This window comes from Enhydra lutris, unplaced genomic scaffold (genome assembly GCF_002288905.1).
Source record: "Enhydra lutris kenyoni isolate GAN:26980312 unplaced genomic scaffold, ASM228890v2 scaffoldscaffold20, whole genome shotgun sequence".
NCBI classification, from domain to species: Eukaryota; Metazoa; Chordata; class Mammalia; order Carnivora; family Mustelidae; genus Enhydra; species Enhydra lutris.
The window spans coordinates 23,342,087-23,361,174 of record NW_019154104.1 but is presented as its reverse complement, the minus strand read 5'-3'; the positions used below and the strand labels follow the sequence as shown (position 1 = coordinate 23,361,174).

The window sequence follows — 19,088 nt, the reverse complement described above, 5'->3', positions numbered from 1 at the left end:
TGTATTATGTGTCCTAGTCCAGCGCACTCAAGATGTGTTCCCACAAACAGTCTTCTAGACCCTGCCAGTATGTATCTCCAGGTCTTGAAGTTCTTGGGTGTGTACGTTCTTTCCTCCAAGAACAGAAATCGTATTCCTGTGTTCAAACTGTGCTCGTGAGTGATCAGCTCCTGATTATTGGTTTGGAGCTAGTGAGCAGAGGCAGAGGCAGATCTTGAAGAGGACAAGAGTTGTCTTTGCAGGTGGCTGTTGTCTTCTACCAGGAATCAGGGCTGTGTCGCCCCAACCCAGAAAGTTTAGACAATCTTGGGGCTTGACATTCCTCACTCATCCACCCAGATATCCCCATTCCAGATTTCTGTCCCCACCTATTTCTGTTCAGACCCAGATTGCATCATCGAAGATTTGTCGAGGCTTTGCATTCAAGTCTTTGAGGTCTGATATCTTTCCAATTAAATCTGGATCCTGAGTTTTGGCAGCCTGTTCTGCAGCTGTGGGAAATAAGGGTATTTTTAAAGATCACCTAAAAGTCTTCCGACTTTGACAGAATGCCTAAATTGAGGGTGGCTGCCCTGAATGGTTGTTTCATTTTTTTCATGACTTTGAAAGCAGTCAGCTAAAGCCAGCCCATTTGGGGGGCTCATTCTATCCAGAGGCCACCTCTACCACTAAACTAGCATTTCCCTTAGAGCAGAACCATAGTTTTGTCAAACTGCTACCGCACGCAGGGCTCACCACCACCTGCTTATCATTAGGGACCGGGGTCCTTTTTGCCATTTCTTCAGTGAGTGAGCTAGTTCCAGAATCTCACTGGAGAATCTTGTTTCCTAGGGCCACTTCTCTTCCTCTCATTGTATGGTGTCTCTTGCCATTCCCCCACAACCTTTGCTGAGGCAGCCTAAAACTAAAGCTTGCTTGCCGGTGGCTTATTTGGTAAGTAATGCCCTGAACAGGAGTGCGGTCCTGGGGAGCGTGAGATAGGGCAGGAGCAAAAGCAGAAGAGTGGTCTTGGGCTGGTCGCCGCTGGAGGCGCCAGGGTTCCAGCCCTGCCGGCACCCTCTGAGATGCTCTGTAGAATCTTCAGACTGGTCCTCCGGAGGCCAGGAGAGGAGTGTTGATGCCACCAGCTCTCACAAGTTGCGGAGTCCATGGACTGGCAGTTAAAAACACTGCAGCACGGATTGACTTGTCTTCTAATCCTTACGTGTCGGACTCTCCTTTTCTGCCTTGGCTTTGGAATTCCAGTTGCGTGTTTAAAACAGAGAAGATGCAGAGATGATGGTGGAAAACCTTTCGGCGGTGTGCTCAGTATGGATTAGAAGAAGGAGGGCAGGAGTCAGCAGGAAGCTCTTCCGTATTTGATGTGTGAGGCACGAAGGATTTGGACAGAGATCACATTCCTGGGAATGGAAAACAGGCTAATCAAAGAGTGTCTTGAAGGAAGAATCAGTAGGACACACCAACTAGTTCTATATAAATGTCAAAGGAGTCAGCACAGTTGATTTAAGATTTCTAGCCTAGAAAAAGAGTAAATGTTGATGGACACTGACTCCCTGATGTTATTTAACATAATCCTCAGAACTCTGATGGGATTATTTCATCCTCTGTATGAGGAAATGAGAGTCACGGGTAGGCTTTGATCTGGCACAGAGCTCTATGGGGGAGAGTCAAGAGGTGGTGATGTAACTACCCAAATTCAAAGCCTGTATGCACTTTTGACTGCCCTCACCTCCCTCTCATTTCATGATTCCTTTCCTTGGGAACTGGAATCAGTTCCATACAGGTTAGCTGGAAAGAGTTGAAGCAACTTTTTTCCGAAGTAGAACTTGAAGTCTTATTTCTGTTTCTAACTGATGCCACTGAAGAGCCATGCGCCTCCTCAAGGGCCAGCCTTCCTCTAAACTGACTATATCATCTATGCTATGTAGCAAGCTGTGGTCGCCCCTCCACTGTCCCCTTCGCTTCTTTCCCCTTGCCTGTGTTCTTCCTTTTCCCACTACAGGCCCAGTACAAAACTTTGAATCTAGAAGTTGCTTGTGACGGACATGAGCCAGTGAAAAGGTTTCCCATTGCTGCCGGTGGTGCGAGTATGAGAGTGGCAATAAAGACAGATCCTGACCGTGTTGCCAGAAAATCTGTTGATTCAAAGCGTATTTTATAGTTATTAGAGGAGCATGAAAAGGGGGAAATGTTAATAATAAAAACAGAAAGTGTTCCTGTTCAACACGCAGCAGGAACAATTGTATTAGTAAATGTCCATTTGTTGTGCTTCTTTATCTCTCTGTCTTGATCATTCATGGTATTTAGCTCAAATTTTTAAAAAGAGGCATTTTTGCCAATATTACATATTGGAAAGAAAATATTCTGGTAAAAGAGAATAGAACAAAGGATTAATCAAGTAAGCAAGGGATCTGTAAGATGCAGTTTTCCAGGGGGGGAAATAATCCTAAGAAGTTGACTTCATATTTCATCTGCCAGCCTCACAATTGCATCACTGAAAGTCTGCTACCTGAGCAGAATGCATGGCACCTATGAGCCCTTCAAGGTCTTGGCTACAGATGAGTTTTTCTGTTACAAGGAAATTGATAAAGGCTTTTGAATTCCTCCAGTAAAGGTACATGGTGTACTAGTCAGCCTTTGCTGCGTAACAGCCAGCCGGGTTTTCTGAGTGGCATATGACATGAACATGTATTTCTCACAAACTTCCAGGTCAGGTGGAACTACAAATTTAAGTTTGCAGCAGCTGGGGTCATTCTGATTGCCACTGTGGTTTAGCAGGGCTGGGTGACCCTGTTTCTGCTGCTGCTGGTTCTCTTCCTAGGATCAACAAGCTAGCCACAGCATGTTCTTTCCCAGGGCAGTAGCAGAAGGCAAGAAGTCAAGCCTATTCCCACAAAAGTACTTTTGACGCTTTTTGTCACATATCCCCTAACATTTCATTGGTCAAAGCAGATCTTATGGCCAGTCCCAAAGTCTTAGGGCGGGGATGTATACTGTGCCCATGGGTGTGGTGGGATCAGAGAGCTGGTGTTGGTGAATATGTACAGTAATCTGCCATATTTGAATAATACTCTTACACTCTGTATTTCTAACTTCAAGAAGATAAAATAGGGGTTCCTGGGTGACCCAGTCAGGTGCTAAACACCTTAGTCTCAGCTCAGGTCTCTGTCTCAGGGTTGTGAGTTCAGGCCCCGTGTTGGGCTGCACCCTGGGCATGGAGCCTACTTAAAAAAATAAAAGTTAAAAAGATAGTCATTCTGATTATGTTTTTAATTGTCTTTAAAGAAGAGGATACTGTTTTATGTCTAGTTAGAAAACAGAGTCAGTAAACTCTAAGGAAATAGAAGAGGAAAAAACAATTCCCTCTGAGAGTTAATTAGTACCAAATGGGAGGAAACAAATTTGACTATTCTGTACCCTGAAACTAGCACAGGGGAAGGAATGGGATTCTAGACAGCAGTGCTCCTGAGAATGTGTCTGTAAGGAGGTAAGCACAGTTACTGAGAGTAAGCATTTAGAAACTTCTTGGCACTTTGACATCGTCACAATATTCAAGAAGTGTTTTTATTGGTTTCTACTGAAGTATTTGTCCATGACAGATTCGAAATTTGTTTTTTAATAAAGATTTTTACTTATTTATTTGACAGAGAAGTAAACACCTGCACTGCACATAAGTGGACCTTTTGATTTATGCATTGGCCTTGTGGGGTTTGGCTTAGTATCCCTTTGTCAACAGGAATCCAGCCGTCTTCGACAATGTGCTGGTAATGTTTTTGGGCCAACAAGACTGGTCCAAAATTTACCAAAGAAATGGCATTGTATGAAGCCTTTCTGCGTCTTGCTTGCTGGCCTTTCCCTGCCAGCACCCCTTTGGCCTTGTTGCTCTGTGTATGTTTTCATTCCCTTATCAATAACCTTGACAAAAGGCAAATTACCACTAATTGAAATCCCTTACTGTAATATGAAAATACTGTATTTGACAATATTAGATAAATCTCTTCTTAAAATATACCTTTCAGCATTCCAATTTTTTGCCTAATTGTTTTCCTTTCACATTTGTGAGTTAGTATCACTATGTTTGGTATATTTATAAGGTGCTTTTCTGTTCATAAGAGGAGTGGCTATAAGTGAAGAAGTTCTGATGAGCATTGATTCATATGAGACCTAAGTTTAGAGGAATGAAAACGGGGGAGATTTTTCAGCAGAAGCGGAAGGCTATGTTGTTATATACAACTTGTCTTCTTCCTAGCTGTGTGAATTGAACAAGCTCATTAATCTTTGTGAATCTTAGTTTTCTCATCTGTCAAATGGGAATAGTGGGGCGCCTGGGTGGTTCAGTGGGTTAAGCCTCTGCCTTCGGCTCAGGTCATGATCCCAGGGTCCTGGGATCGAGCCCCACGTCGGGCTCTCTGCTCAGCGGGGAGCCTGCTTCCCTCTCCCTCTCTGCCTGCCTCTCTGCCTGCTTGTGATCTCTGTCTGTCAAATAAATAAATAAAAATCTTAAAAAATAAAATTAAAAAAAAAATGGGAATAGTAATACCACCTTCTTGGAATAGGAGTACTGAAATTAAATATTCTAAGTCAAGTACAAACTTGGCACATAATAAGTTTTAAAAGTGTTAGCTTTTTTTTTTTTTTTTTTTAATTGATTAGCCTACTAGACGTCAGGCATTGTAGAGTGACAGAAGGTGGGGCCTCTACCCCAAAGGAGCTCTAAGTCTGGTAGAGGATTCAGACAGATATTGAAGAAATATAAAATAGTATGAGAGTTTATTGCTGTTATTTATTATTATTATTATTATTATTTATTATTTATCTTCTATTAAGGGAGAAATAGGGCAGCCTTTTTAAGAGGAACACCTGACCTAGGCTTTGGGGAACAAGAGGATAGAGTTTTGAAAGAACCCATATCTAAGCAAGTCTAAAAAATGTGGATGAGTTAAGAAGGAGAATTAAGAGCATTTCAGAAAAATGGAACAACTTATGCAAAGGCCTGGAGGTGAGAGTTTGGTGGAACTCTAGGAAATGCTAAGTAATGAATGCAGTGTAGAATATGAACAGGAATGGGGCTGGAGAAGTTGGCAATGGCCAGACCATCAAGAATATGTAGTTTGGATTTTATCTTGAAGTTATTTGCAAGCTATTGAATAATTTGTTACATATATAATCTAATTTACATTTTAAAAGATCATCTGGCAACAGTATGGAGAACAGATTGGAAGGGAGAAAGATGGGAACTTTTTGAGGCTATTTCAGTGATGCGGGGTTTAGAAAGTATCAGATTCTGAAATGGGGAGGTGGTAGAGATTCAGTGGAGGGGATTTATTTAAAACAAGAATAGAATGAACAGCATTTGATGGTGATTGGAGAGAAAGAATCTTCAGGAGAAAAAATCACTGTTATTACTAAGATTTCTGGCTTTGGGAGGAGGAGGATTTTTCTCTAAATCGGGGATTAAAAAGGCGGGGGTGGGGTGGGGTGGGCATGGGGGAGTGTACTAGATTTCCCAGAGGAAACGAATTAACTTGCCTTTAAGAGGTCTGCAGAATATCCCCATGGAACTCTCCAGTGGGAAGTTGACGGAATAAGTCTGGGAGTCAGGAGAGAGCTCTGGGTTAGAATTGTGTATAGACGTTTTTATTGTTAAGTTGATTTAAGTAATCTTCTATACCCCAGGTGAGCCTCAAATTCACAACCCAAGATTAAGAATCACATGCTTTTCTGACAGAGCCAGCCAGGCACCCTGGAACTCTATATAGATTTGAAAGTCATGAGGATGCTTTGGGAGTTAAAGCCTTGGGGGGGCAGATGATATCACCCAGGAAAGTGTGTGGTAAAAAGAGCATTGTATTCACAGCTCTTGGCAAGTAGATACTGCAGAATGTTTGAATAAATGAAGAGTGTCAAGGGTACTCATTTAATCTTATGTTAATCATTTAAATCTTGTAACAACCCAGAGTTAGGAGAATAAACCCAGTTTTACAAATGAGAACATTTCAGGCTCAAAGAGGCAAAGGATTTGTCCAAAATGACTTTGCTTCTAAGTGGCCAAGGTGGGATTTCGAGTCCGATCTATATTGATTGCAAAGCCTACTTTTTCCTATCACGTCTCACTTCTTTGAAAACTTTTCAGGAGTTTAGATATATGATGTTATTAATTCTCCTTCTTTCCCTCTGCCAATATCCGGGTTTCGTAGGATTGTGATACATCCTTTTCAATAACCACCTTTTCTCTAACTTCCCTTTCTTCATGCCCAAACTCATCTATCAGATTGCCTCTCCTGACAGATTGACTCATTCTCCTCACCTCTAGTCCAGGGCCTGCCTTCAAGCAGAGGAATGACACAGGTCTTCCTCTGGCCGCCGGCATGCAAGGCTCCCCGTAAAATCGTGAGAGCGGTTTACAGCTTTTCCGTTTCTCTCACTCCTCGTCAGCACATACTCACTTCTTTGGGTGTTGTTTATACACGGAGTCCATTGTGGTGATCTCAGTGTTCCTTATCAGGATCTCAGGTTAATGTTGAGATTAAGGAAATTAATCTTTAATGTTTAGATTAAATTACTCTCACATTGATACTCTGTTACTGCTTTTCTAAAAGATGATTTTATCTTTGTGGGGCACCTGGATGGCTCAGTGGGTTAAGCCTCTGCCTTCAGCTCGGGTCATGGTCTCAGGGTCCTGGGATCAAGTCCCACGTTGGACACTCTGCTTGGCAAGGAGCCTGTTTCCCCCTTTCCCTCTGCCTGCCTCTCGGCCTACTTGTGATCTCTCTCTCTCTCTCTTTCTCTCTCGCGCGCGCGCGCGCAAATAAATAAATAAATAAATAAAATCTTTTTTAAAGAAAAGATTTTATCTTTGTGATGGAAGCAGCTTGAACACTATCTGACGTCAGCTCCATATCCAGCGTAGGGGTTCTTGGTACTCTATCCCCTTAGATTTTTCTAGAAGGATCTTTTTTTTTTTTTTTTTTAGGGACAAGAGGAGAACAAATCTAATTGTTAGAAATGTCTTGATATTGAGGCAAAATCCCCCTTCTTTCAATTCTTTCAATATCCATTTAACATCCAGGACCTGCCCTTGGAACAACAGGGAAGTCTGTCCTCTCTCCTCTGCCTCATGAAGGTCTGTCAGACATTTAAAGATAGCACCTATGTCTCCCCTCAGGTTTCTCTTACATAAGCCAAGTAATCTTGGTTGCTCGGAGCTTTTCTCCTGTGACAGGTCTCAGACTCCCTACTGTTCTTTTGCCCTCCTCTGAGAATCCTGGCGTTTTGTCAATGCCCCATCTAAAACACGGGGCCCAGACAGAACACAGCATCCCATGGGACATCAGTGCCACATTGTTCCATTGGTCAGGACTCTGTGCTTGAATCTTAAAAGCTTGAGCTTGCTTCAGCCCTACAGCAGCCATGTCACGGTTTGCATCCGTCCAGCTCAAGCACCCAGGTATCATTGTTACGCAGCCTGTGGTTTAGTTCTCCCATCTTCTGTGCAGTTGATTTTCTTTCACTGAGATACAGAACTTTCTAATTTTCCTGGTTCTATTTCACCTTCGTTTTCCACCCAGCCGTTGAGCTGGTCCTGATCATGTCATCCAGTATGTCATGAACTGTGTTTCCCAGCTTTAGACTTTCTCTGACTGGTCAGTTCCCACAACTGTGTCATTTCTACCTTCTCTTCTTTGCCTTGTGGTCCACTGCTCTCCACTATCGTGTCTTACTTAAATTGTTGGATTTGCACAGATACTTGTTTTCTTATACAGTTGTGAGGATTCTCTGCCTCTTTCTATGGATCTGTCTCTACTGAACAGCAGATTTCCTGTAGATGTCATAGTCTGTTGTTACCTGCTGTTACCCCATCCCTCCAGGTCTTGGTGATTTCCATGAAATTTATTTATCTCCATGTTCTTGTTTATTACTGCTACTTTTAAGCACAGTGTCTAACGTACCAATGTTCCATAAGTATTATTTATGACTATCTTAAGAAGTATTTGCCTTCTCTTTTAGGCTGTGAGGATATCATTGCTGAGAACATCTCACTAGATACCTTAATTGCCATCCTCAAGTGGAGCTCTCATCCATATGGCTCTAAATGGGTGCATCGACAAGCTTTACATTTCCTCTGTGAGGAGTTTTCCCAGGTCATGACTTCGGATGTTTTTTATGAACTCAGCAAAGACCATCTGCTCACTGCTATCCAGTCTGACTACCTACAGGTAATCATTTATACACCTGTCAAATTCATTGCCATCCATATGTGCACCAGGAAACCTACCTACACTCTGTTATTCTCCCATCTAGGGAGAGATCAGCCCACCCAGGGATGCCCTCTTCAGATTTGTACAGGAAAAGCCTTCTGGCTCTCTGGCCCTTCACACACCTGCTGCTATAGCTCAACATTGTGAACAAGCCCAGGTCCCAGCCAACTACACCAAAGGGTTGGGGCAGTAGGCAAGGTCAGAAGCATATCCCAACAGAGATTGTCTTGGATTCCATTAATTCACTATAACAATTTCTTGTTTTGCATGGATTGTCAGATACTTAGACTGTAGACAGTAGCTTAAGCAGCACAAAGTAAGAATAGTATTCAATTTCTAATCTACTCAAATGCTTATAAAAACTCAGTGTATTTGTCTTATCAGAATATAATAATGTTTTTAACTAATTTTTAATCAGTAGTTTTTAGCAAATTCTTCTGTCATCGACTTATATGTCAATCTAATTTGGTAATTTAAACTAACAATAAATTTAAAATATTACAAAAAATACTTTCAAGTAACATATGCTCAAGTTTAATTAGTTTGCCATTGGTTGTATGAATTTTATGGCAAAAACTATACAACAGTTTTAATGTTATAAAAACATAAACCCTTTGAGTCATTACCTATTTCTATTTGTACTAGGAAAATAATAAAATGTTTCCATCCCAGTGAGAAATTCAGTGAAGAGTTAAATAATCCACTTAGCATCTGTGCTTTGATTGCAGTACAAATGTTGTTGTAATTGGATTTGATTTATTTAGGATCTCTGTTCATTAACCTCGTTTCATTGTCCTGATCCAGACTGCGTGCACTATGGGGGTTAGGATTTGTCAATTCTCTCGGATTATTGTCTTTAGAAAGCTTTGCATTTCTATTTAGAAAGTAAAAGCCTTGGAGAGCAGCCTAGATTTGCGCTGAGATTTTCAGTAAAGTACAAAGAAATGAAGGGCACCTTGCCATTTCACAGACTGCTGGAAGGGCCCTTCACCAGTCAGTAGCATACATTGTGCAGAGTGTAGTGTCTCTGCCAAAACAAGTTGCTATACCTGTGTTTTCTTTTCCTGCAGGAGATCGTAATCGCTAGGTATCTATATACTTTTATTTTCATCTATTTATCTCTACCTTGTCCCAGGAAGAATTTAAGGCACCTGTATAGAGACCATATAGTAGAATAAAATAAGTTTAAAATAGGTAAAGAGAATAGGAAAAAGAAAAAATAAAGGTGAAAACAATAAAAAATTTAGTTGGTGCTGAGAGATAGGTTACTGGACACATATGAAGCGGTCGTGTGTTTGCTGCTGGTGGGCTACAGTTTTTGTGGAACATCTCAGACAGCCAGTGGAGAGGAAAAGGTGTTGGGTTGCACACTGCGTGTACATTATGACCTAGGAAAAGTGAGTAATGAAATTCGCCGTTTGTCTAATTTCACTAAAATAAATGTAAGCCGTTTCTTATTCTAGGCAAGTGAACAAGATATCCTTAAGTATCTGATTAAATGGGGTGAGCATCAGTTGATGAAAAGAATAGCTGACAGAGGTAAGCTCCCAAAGTTAGCTTGTACTGTAAGTTTTTTGTCCGGAGACATGCTGTGTGTCCATCTCGACAATAACCACTATGGCCTGGTGAGAACAGAAATTTTCACAGCCCATAACATCCTTTAGTGGAGAAGAGTATACTTTGTTAGAAATAAATATACCAGAAAATTCTGTTTTACAACTTTAAAAGGGTATTTCCATGTTATCTATGTGCTTAATAATGTTTACTGATTTATAGAAGTATTAGAATGAAATTTTTCGTTCAATGATTTTCATTTAAAGCGTATTTTTTAATGGAAATGCTTAGGAATTAGATAGTGGTGATGTACATATAACATTTTAAATATACTAGAAGCCATTGACTGAATTGTACATTTTAAAATGGTTAAAATGATGAGGTTTATGTTATGTCAACTTTACGTCAATTAAAAAATATATGACTAGTCACCCCCCAAAAAAGCCCATTTGTTTATTTTTAAATTTTGTGGAAGGTAAAGGAAAAATAATGCTTTTGAACTGCTTCCAACTGGGGTTATTGCAGAAGAGATGGAGACTGATCTCTTAATGCTCCTTCCCTCATAGAATGTTGTGTTCCTCCATACAGCAAGCCCAAATCAAAACATTTCTTTTCAAAACATTTTAATCAGAAAAATTAAATACACATTTTCCTTTCCTGTCATTCTTTGATTGCTTTTTTAGATCTGTTTTACATATCATGAAGCTCACCTATTTAAAGGGTTCAAGTCAGTGATAAATTTTTAGTGCATTTATTGAGTTCAGTCACATTTCAAGATAATAAAAATCCCCTGATGCACGTGTTCTCAGCTTCAGGTGGAACAGGGTGACAGTCTGCCTTCTTATATCAGTTCTCATACTGCAAACAAGTGTCCTTTTTAGTCTATTCAAAATAGTGTCATGTTTTTCATATTTTATGGGTTTGGTTTTTTTTGTTTGGTTTTTTGGTTTTTTTGTTTTTTTGGTGATCTTACTGATCAAACTGGCCTCCCATTATAACTTTTAGTGCTATATGATATTTCCAAGCACAGGAAGGTTGTGATGCCCCTTACACAGAAGCCAGGAGTTAAATAAGCTTGTTCAGAGAAGAGTGACAGTGCTGTTGGCTATGAGTGCAGTGTTCGTGAATCAACAATATTTAGTAATAAGGTGTCTTTAAACAGAAACACATAAAACAAGGTTATGTCTTGATAGGCCGATAAAACTGTTGTGACCAGAGGCTCACAGGAACCTAACCCTGTGTTTCTCATAGGAGCAGTGGTTCAGTATTTGCTAATTGTTTATACTGACCTTATAGAATAGGACTACTCCAACAAGAATTAATTGTAAATAATGCTACATAATCCTTATAGGCCATAGGCCTGTTCACTGATGTAAGGTTGGTAATGAGGGAGTGTCATATTTATTTTAGGCAAATAATGAGCATCCTTGATAAGATTTCCCTTAAAATATATAGTTTCCTGATGGGATTAGAACAGAAGGCTCTTCCCCAGGGATGAGGAGGAACCGAAGCACCTCAGGCTACGCTTTTCTGTCATCTTCATAAAAAGGGTTCTGCCCTAACCTGTTACATATTTGGAAGTTTTATGTAAGATTTCATTTGAAAACAGGATGCCACTATTTTAAGGGGAAAATTTTTTTGAAAAGCAGCACTTTGTATAAGTATGAAGCCAAATCATAGCAAGGCAAGGGAAAATTACCCTTTTCCACATGCTTGCAATAATTTTGTCTTGAATGATGCCAGAAAAAGCTTAGCTTCTCAAAAAACAATTATTTCTTCTCTGTCCATGTGTCTATCACATGATTTAAGGGAAATGCCTATTTGCCTAAAGAGTGCTTGCAAAAAATATAGCACTTATATTTAGGAATTTAAAGATTTTTTTTTAAGAAAAAAAATACAGTGAAAAAAAAAATATATATATATATGGCCCCTAGATTATAGATATGATTAAAGATTCCCAAAATTTTAGTAATTTCTCTTTTCCACTCAATGTTTATAAGCTTATATGTACTTCAGATCTTCTTTCACTGATACCTAATGAAGAAAACCTTTACTCTCTGCCCTAGACAGTGGGAATATATTGCATGTCTGAGATCTAACTGTTCCCTTTTATGCAGTAACATTCCCATATTATAGAAATTGAGGAGACTATCACAAAAAGTTAAATACAGTACACATTAAGTTTTGCTGCTTGAGATACCAGGTAATTAATACCTTACTAAATTGCTGGTAAACATGGTAGCCTAGTGACTATACTGATAACACAACAGTGACAAATGCCACTTGCTCTGTAATGCCTTAATTGTACTAGAAACTGGTCACAGCAGTTAGAAAGCTTAAGAAGCCTTTGGTCAAACTAGATTTTAATAGATTGTCATCTTTTCTCCTTTGAGTTAGTATGTGGAAAAGAATTCTTTATTTTTTAATGGAAAACAATCAAAATTATCCTACTGTTGATATCATGCTTTGTCTTTGTCAAAGAAGATCTCTAGTAAGTAAACTTAAGACACAAAAATAATTTATAATCCTTTTTAAAGCAGATGCACTTAAGTATATAGCATGTTACCAAAAGTGTACTAGAGAAAAAAGTTTGAAAATTTGGATTTGGTTGAAGACTTTTGTTTTCTGTCTCATAGAGCCAAACTTACTGAGTGGCACTGCCCATAGTGTGAACAGAAGAGGCGTAAAAAGACGAGACCTAGACATCGAAGAGCTTAGAGAGATCCTTTCTTCTCTCTTATCATTTGTGCGAATTGAACACATCTTACCTATTAACAGTGAAGTCCTAAGTGATGCAGTAAGTGCCTTTCTTCATTTATCTCTTTCACTAAAAGAAAATGCACCAAAATGTACAGGTTTATCTTTTTTTTTTTTTAATCATTGTACATAATTTCTACTAATAGAGTATTGTAAAATGTGAAGTCCATGAGGACAGAGACAGATCTGTGTTCTGGGCCATGCTGTGCTGATCACTGGCCCAAGTAAAGGTCCGGTGAGTGAGAATTCAGTGGGTATAGCGTCTTAACTTTTGCAAGAAGATCGTCTAGAGGGAGTCACTTCAGCCACTTTTCAGTGAGATCTAGTAGATCCTATTCAAAAAGGAAAGGGTGGAGATTACGTCTGGAGACTTTTCAAACACAGCAATAAATCAGAGAGCAAAAAAGGAGATTGGTTCAATATGAAAAGGGTGACTGAATCTTATGATCGTATTTCGGTTAAAAATTAATGGAGCTGATCATATTATGTTCATAGTTTTGTCAAATGAATTTTTTAAGCTAATAGAATTCTTCAATTAATGGATGCGAAAAATAAATATTATAAATATTATTTCTACACGTATTGGTTTATAACTTTAAAGCAATGCTTATAGACATCATCATAGTTTTTTCAGCTGCTCAGAAACATAAGTCATCTGGAAAAAACTGGATAAGAATTTTTTCGTTGTGTACAAGTGCTTTATTTATGTATTTATTTCTTTTCTCTCCAAGTTTTTGTTGAAATTCCAATTAGTTAAAATACAGTGTAATATTCATTTCAGGTGAGGAATTTCATGATTCATCACTTAAATACAACACCCAGTGCTCGTGGCAAGTGCATTCCTTAATCCCCAGCACCTACTTCACCCATTCCCCCTCTTACCTCCCTGCTGGTAATCATTAGTTTGTTCTATGTAGTTAAGAGTCTGTTTCTTGGTTTTCCTCCCCACCGCCCCCCACCGCCAGTGTTCATTTGTTTGTTTGATAAGAATCTTTTTTAAGTTCTCTAAAGAGAACATAATGAAGGAAGGATAACTCTTCCAGAATTTAAAATATATTTTAAGGGGCATCTGAGTGGCACAGTCGGTTAAGTGTCTGCCTTCTGCTCAGGTCATGGTCCTGGGATCAAGCCCCACATCGGGCTCCCTGCTCAGCAGAGAGCCTGCTTCTCCCTCTCCCTCTGCCTCTTCCCCTGCTTGTGCTCTTTCTCAATCTCTCAAATAAATAAAATCTTAATATATTTTAAAACTCCAGGGGTGTCTGAGCCTGTTTGGCTCAGTTGGTTAAGTACACAATTCTTGATCTCAGCGTCCTGAGTTCAGACCCCCATGTTGGGCCTAGAGCTTGCTTTAAAAAACAAAAACAAACCAAAAAACACCACTCTAACTTGTAATGCTAGCAAAACAGGCAAGACAAAATAGCCCAGAAAAAGATCCTTATTAATTATATAAGAATTAAACATATAATAATCTATCAGAAATCAGTGAATCATTGTGGTGCTGGACTAGCTGGTGAGCTGAGGGAATTTCTTTAAAGTTAAACCTTCATTTCACTTGCACACAAAATTAATCCCTGTTAGATTACAGAATTAAATATTAAGTTGAAACATGGAAGAAGTAGAAGAAAATAATTAAATATTTATTATACTTCTGATTAGAAAAAATGTTCAGTCTAACTAGTAATCACACACACCAAAGAAGGCAAAACAAAGCCGTAAGTTACTATTTTTTTCACCTATTAATCAGTATTTTTTGAAATATAAATAGCACCCCATAGGGGAACTATAACTGATACATTAGTAGCATGGTCCTTAAATATTTGGAAACCACTTAAATGTGTAACAACAGAAAAAAATAAACTAAACTATAGTACGACTACTCAACAGAATATTTTGCTGCCCTGAACAGTGGTTATATAAGCTAATATAGCACCACGAAAAATGTTAATGATGAAATATAATTTCAGAAAGAAGAATACAAAATAATGCATTTTTATGTGTTCTAGAATTCAGTTATGTAAAAATCCATTTGAAAAAGACTGGCGGGAAATATATAAGCATTATTACAGTTGGAGTAGATTAGAGTTGGGAGTTTTTCTCTGTTTTCTAAATACTATCTAATGCTGTATTTTATTAGTTAAAAACAATTTTTAACTGGGCGCCTGGGTGGCTCAGTCGGTTAAGCCTCTGCCTTTGGCTCAGGTCATGGTCCCAGGATTCTGGGATCGAGCCCCTCCACATCAGGCTCCCTGCTTAGTGGGGAGCCTGCTTCTCCCTCTCCCTCTGCCCCTCCCTACTGCTTGTGCGTGCACACATGAGATTTTTCTCTCTCATGCTCTCTCTCAAATAAGTAAAATCTTTTAAAAAACAAAACCTGGAACACAAACCAAATTGAGCCCTGAATTTGCTTTAGAAAAATAATTTAGAACTTTGGTTTAGTAGACTTAGAAAATACATATCTCTGTTCTTAATTCCATGCTTCACCCAGAAGTCCCCAGTGAAAGTTTGCTAATAATGGCTATTAAGCATAAAACATTCTTGGTGTGTGGTAAGTGCTGAGTGCATTACCTGCATTACCATCATTAATCCTTAGAACCACCTAAACAAGCTGTAGGTGCTTGCTTTATTTTCTCCTAGCACAGACAAGGAAACAACAGGGCCACCACATTTAGTTAGTCATGCAGTGTCCTGTCTCGAGGGCCATCTGGGAGCCCTTAAAGTGAGGTCCAGATAAAAGGACATGTCCATGGTCACGTGGCTATTAAATGGGAGTTAGGGATTTGTGTCCCATCTGCCTCCCCTAAAGCTCCTTGTCCCTAACCACCAGGCAGACCGTCTGCACCCTTGTACTATAGTTACAGGCCCAAGAAGATGTTCTTGTTTTGTCTTGTGGGGGGTGGGGTGGAGATGGAATCCGTTTCTAGATGAGTAAGGGAAAAAATAGAAATTGGTTTTCATTAAAAGTTCTGAAAACTAGTCCAACTCATTCTATTTTTAATTACTATAGCTCTTGTTTTAAAAGTATCATTCCTCTGTATAGAGGAAAGTGGTGAATTATAGTACCTTTTTATTGCTGAATCCTTTAAATATTCTTAAACATTTGGAGTATTTTGAAATTTCACATATATTCCTAAATTTTCATGATTTATAGGTATAGTTTTTTTTTTTTTATCTTAGTAGTAACCTAGGTCTACACAAATCTCTAGTTCATCTAAAAATTATTTTTTTCAAGATGAAAAGAGGCTTGATTAGTACTCCTCCATCGGATATGCTTCCTGCAACAGAAGGTGGAAAATCAAATGCCTGGTTACGGCAAAAAAATGCTGGAATATATGTTCGTCCTCGACTGTTCTCTCCCTATGTGGAGGAAGCAAAGGTAACGAAAATCATTTTAAGATATTAGAGTACATTTTACAAACTATAAGCACAAAGATACTCATTTTGGTATTGTAAACATATTTAGAAATTGCCTAAATACTCAGTAATAGGGAAAGTGAAAGTAAACTCTAGTTCAACTACTCACGGGAGTAGTTGTCTGAAATGTTTAATTATCAAGCATGTTCTATAACTTAGGTCATGTTGAATTGCATTTTACATTTTTCTCCTCTTAGTTGCATTGCAAATTGTTAATTTGGGAAAAAAAATTTTTACTGAAATAATAGTGATCTTTTTTGTGATCTTCAAGATGGGAAAAATGTTCTGAAAGAAGATTGCACACATTTTGTCTTTCTTAATGTAGAGAAATGACATGGTTTCTTATAATGCGTTTCTGTAATGGCTGATTGTTGGAAGTTATGTTTAGTTTTAGAATAAGTGCACAAAACTAAGATAAAATTTGAGGCTTGTTAAGTAAATTGTATATCATAATACGAAGAACTCCAAGAAAATATGGTAATGTGAAAATGGAATACTGTAATGTTTATTAGCTGTATCTGGCCATTAGAACTTTGGGATGGCCTTTTGAGGAACTGACTAACTCTTTGAAAGTCAGAAATCACCATTAAGTTTAGTGAAACAAATTAACGGCAAAACATTGTGTTTCGGTATAGAATTAAATTACCTTAATTTTTTTCTCATTTTGATTGTCAGAGCTTAGGAGAGGCCTTTACCAAAGGCTTCTGGTGATAAAAGGTCTGTAATAAATGACCCCGTATTCTGCTCTTTCAGAATGGGGCAGCGGGGAGCTAATCAAATACTCCTCCTGGGACTTCCCTATTCCCTGACAGCTGAACCCAGACTTAAGTAGAAAATTACCCCCGGGAAATGTGGGAAAGACTTATCCATTACATCATTTTGGCCACCCTGTGGTTTGTTGAGATTCTTCTGAAACTAACTTAACAATCAGGTTATATATCGCTCTGTTGAATTTAAAATCGATCTTCAGTATTTTGTATTTTGAGCATTTCTTGCTGGATCTGATATTTAGCAATGTACAGATTGTTTTTATAGTAACTTTAGGTATAATTTCCTTCTGACTAATTTTATACCTTCCTTCAAATTTCGAATACTTTAATTAAAAGCAAACAATTGGAAGATGTTTATTTCTTTCCAAAGATGATACAGAAAGATTCTTTAAAAATTAAAGAGGTAGGGGTTCTTTCTCCTTTCACTATTAATTTTAAGCTTCATGCACTGAAATCAATAAATTAATTCCCGTTTTATATGATGAAGGCCCAAACATGATTTACAGAGATGAGTTAATACTGAACTGTTATTTCAGTCAGTGCTGGATGAGATGATGGTGGAGCAAACAGATCTTGTGCGTTTGCGAATGGTTAGAATGTCCAACGTGCCAGACACACTTTACATGGTCAACACCGCTGTGCCACAGTGCTGTCACATGATGAGCCACCAGCAGATCAGCAGTCACCAGTCAAGCCCTCCTTCAGTCGTAGCCAATGAAATTCCAGGTGAGACGGTAGCCTTCTGTCAGACATTTATATTTAAATGAATAATCTGATCCTTTTTTCTTTTTAAGGATTTATTTATTTATTTATTTGACAGAGAGAGAGAGAGAGAGACACAGCAAAAGAGGGAACACAAGCAGGGGGAGTGGGAGAGGGAGAAGCAGGCTCCCCGCTGAGCAGGGAGCCCATGTGGGGCTCAATCCTAGGACCCTGACACCATGACCTGAGCCAAAGGCAGATGCCCAATGACTGAGCCACCCAGGCGTCCCTAATCTGATCATTTTTGTAGCCTTTTTATATGTGCTAATTCTCTCCACTTTCCAGTATCTATTATGCATTGTTCTCATTAAAGAATTAATACTTAATAAGCTAGGTGTTTTGGTTTCATATTTTATTTTTGGGTAACAGGTGCGTACAGATTCCCAGTTAGCCCAGGGTTTCTCAACTTTGGCCGTCTTGACACAATTCTTTGTTGAGGGGGCTGTCCTGTGCACTGAAGGGTGTTCAACACATCCAGGGCCTATACCTAGTAGCCAGTAGCGCGCGCAGGTGCATGCACACACACATACATGCACAAAATCCTTTGTGACAACCTTTTGGAAACATTTTTGTGTTTCTAGACATTGCTAAATATGTTCTATGGAGGCAAAATCACTTCCTGTTGAGAACCCCTAGTTCAATGGAATTCAGATTTTTCATCACCGTAAAGCATCGTTCACATAAGACTCTTTCAGGAGAGTTATAAACTTGTATGTTTGAGTCTAGACATGTGCTCCCAAATGTGATCATCGCTGTTGGTTTCCTAGAGATCCATCCAGCTTCCCAGAATCTGCTCTCTGAACTCTGTTGTAGCACAGGCTTCTGTCATGACATTGAGGAAATTGCCCATAGTTAGAGATATAACTGTTATGTCCAAAATTTTCTAAGCATCATTAATGTTGATTTTAACCAAAGGACACAAGTGTCAGTTTTTAAGGTAAGAAAATCCACAGTGATCTGGAGGTCAGAAATTTTATAGCTCTATAGCTCTAGCCAGTTACTACTTCAAGATTTAAAAACATCAGAGAACTATGGCATTGTTAGAAATGGCACCATTCATCTTCTGCTTATAAATGTCTGTTTCAATTAAGGACAAATAAAAGAATAACAGAACTTTTAACTGAACACGTACATTTTATTCTGGGACTAATGTCTAATCGATTGTTGGCCTTATCAGATCTGGCCACTACGGACAAAATACTGACCATCATTTCTTTAAAGTATACACTGGACAGGGGCGCCTGGGTGGCTCAGTGGGTTAAGCCTCTGCCTTTAGCTTGTCATGATCTCAGGGTCCTGGGATCGAGCCCCGCATCGGGCTCTCTGCTCAGCAGGGAGCCTGCTTCCCCCTCTCTCTCTCTGCCTGCCTCTCTGCCTACTTGTGATCTCTGGCTGTCAAATAAATAAATAAAATCTTTAAAAAAAAAAAGTATACACTGGACAACCGTGGGAAGAGAAATATTACTGGAGCTGATTGGTGCAGAATATTGAAGCTGTGGGTCATTGGCCCGGTTTTTATCAGCTTGAGTTAATACAATTGAATAGCAGCATAATTTAATCTTAGGACTGAACCTAA

At 39.0% G+C, this 19,088-nt stretch overlaps 1 protein-coding gene across 1 annotated transcript in view; it reads left to right on the top strand.

Annotated features, from left to right (window-relative positions):
* LOC111148603 (BTB domain containing 7) overlaps positions 1-19,088 on the top strand; it is a 51,319-nt gene that overhangs the window by 21,332 nt on the left and 10,899 nt on the right. Inside the window, exons 3-7 of the mRNA XM_022505308.1 lie at positions 8,008-8,216; positions 9,722-9,797; positions 12,449-12,609; positions 15,799-15,942; positions 17,287-17,476. Of these exons, the coding sequence (XP_022361016.1) occupies positions 8,008-8,216; positions 9,722-9,797; positions 12,449-12,609; positions 15,799-15,942; positions 17,287-17,476 (780 nt within the window). The remainder of the gene's footprint in view (positions 1-8,007; positions 8,217-9,721; positions 9,798-12,448; positions 12,610-15,798; positions 15,943-17,286; positions 17,477-19,088) is intronic.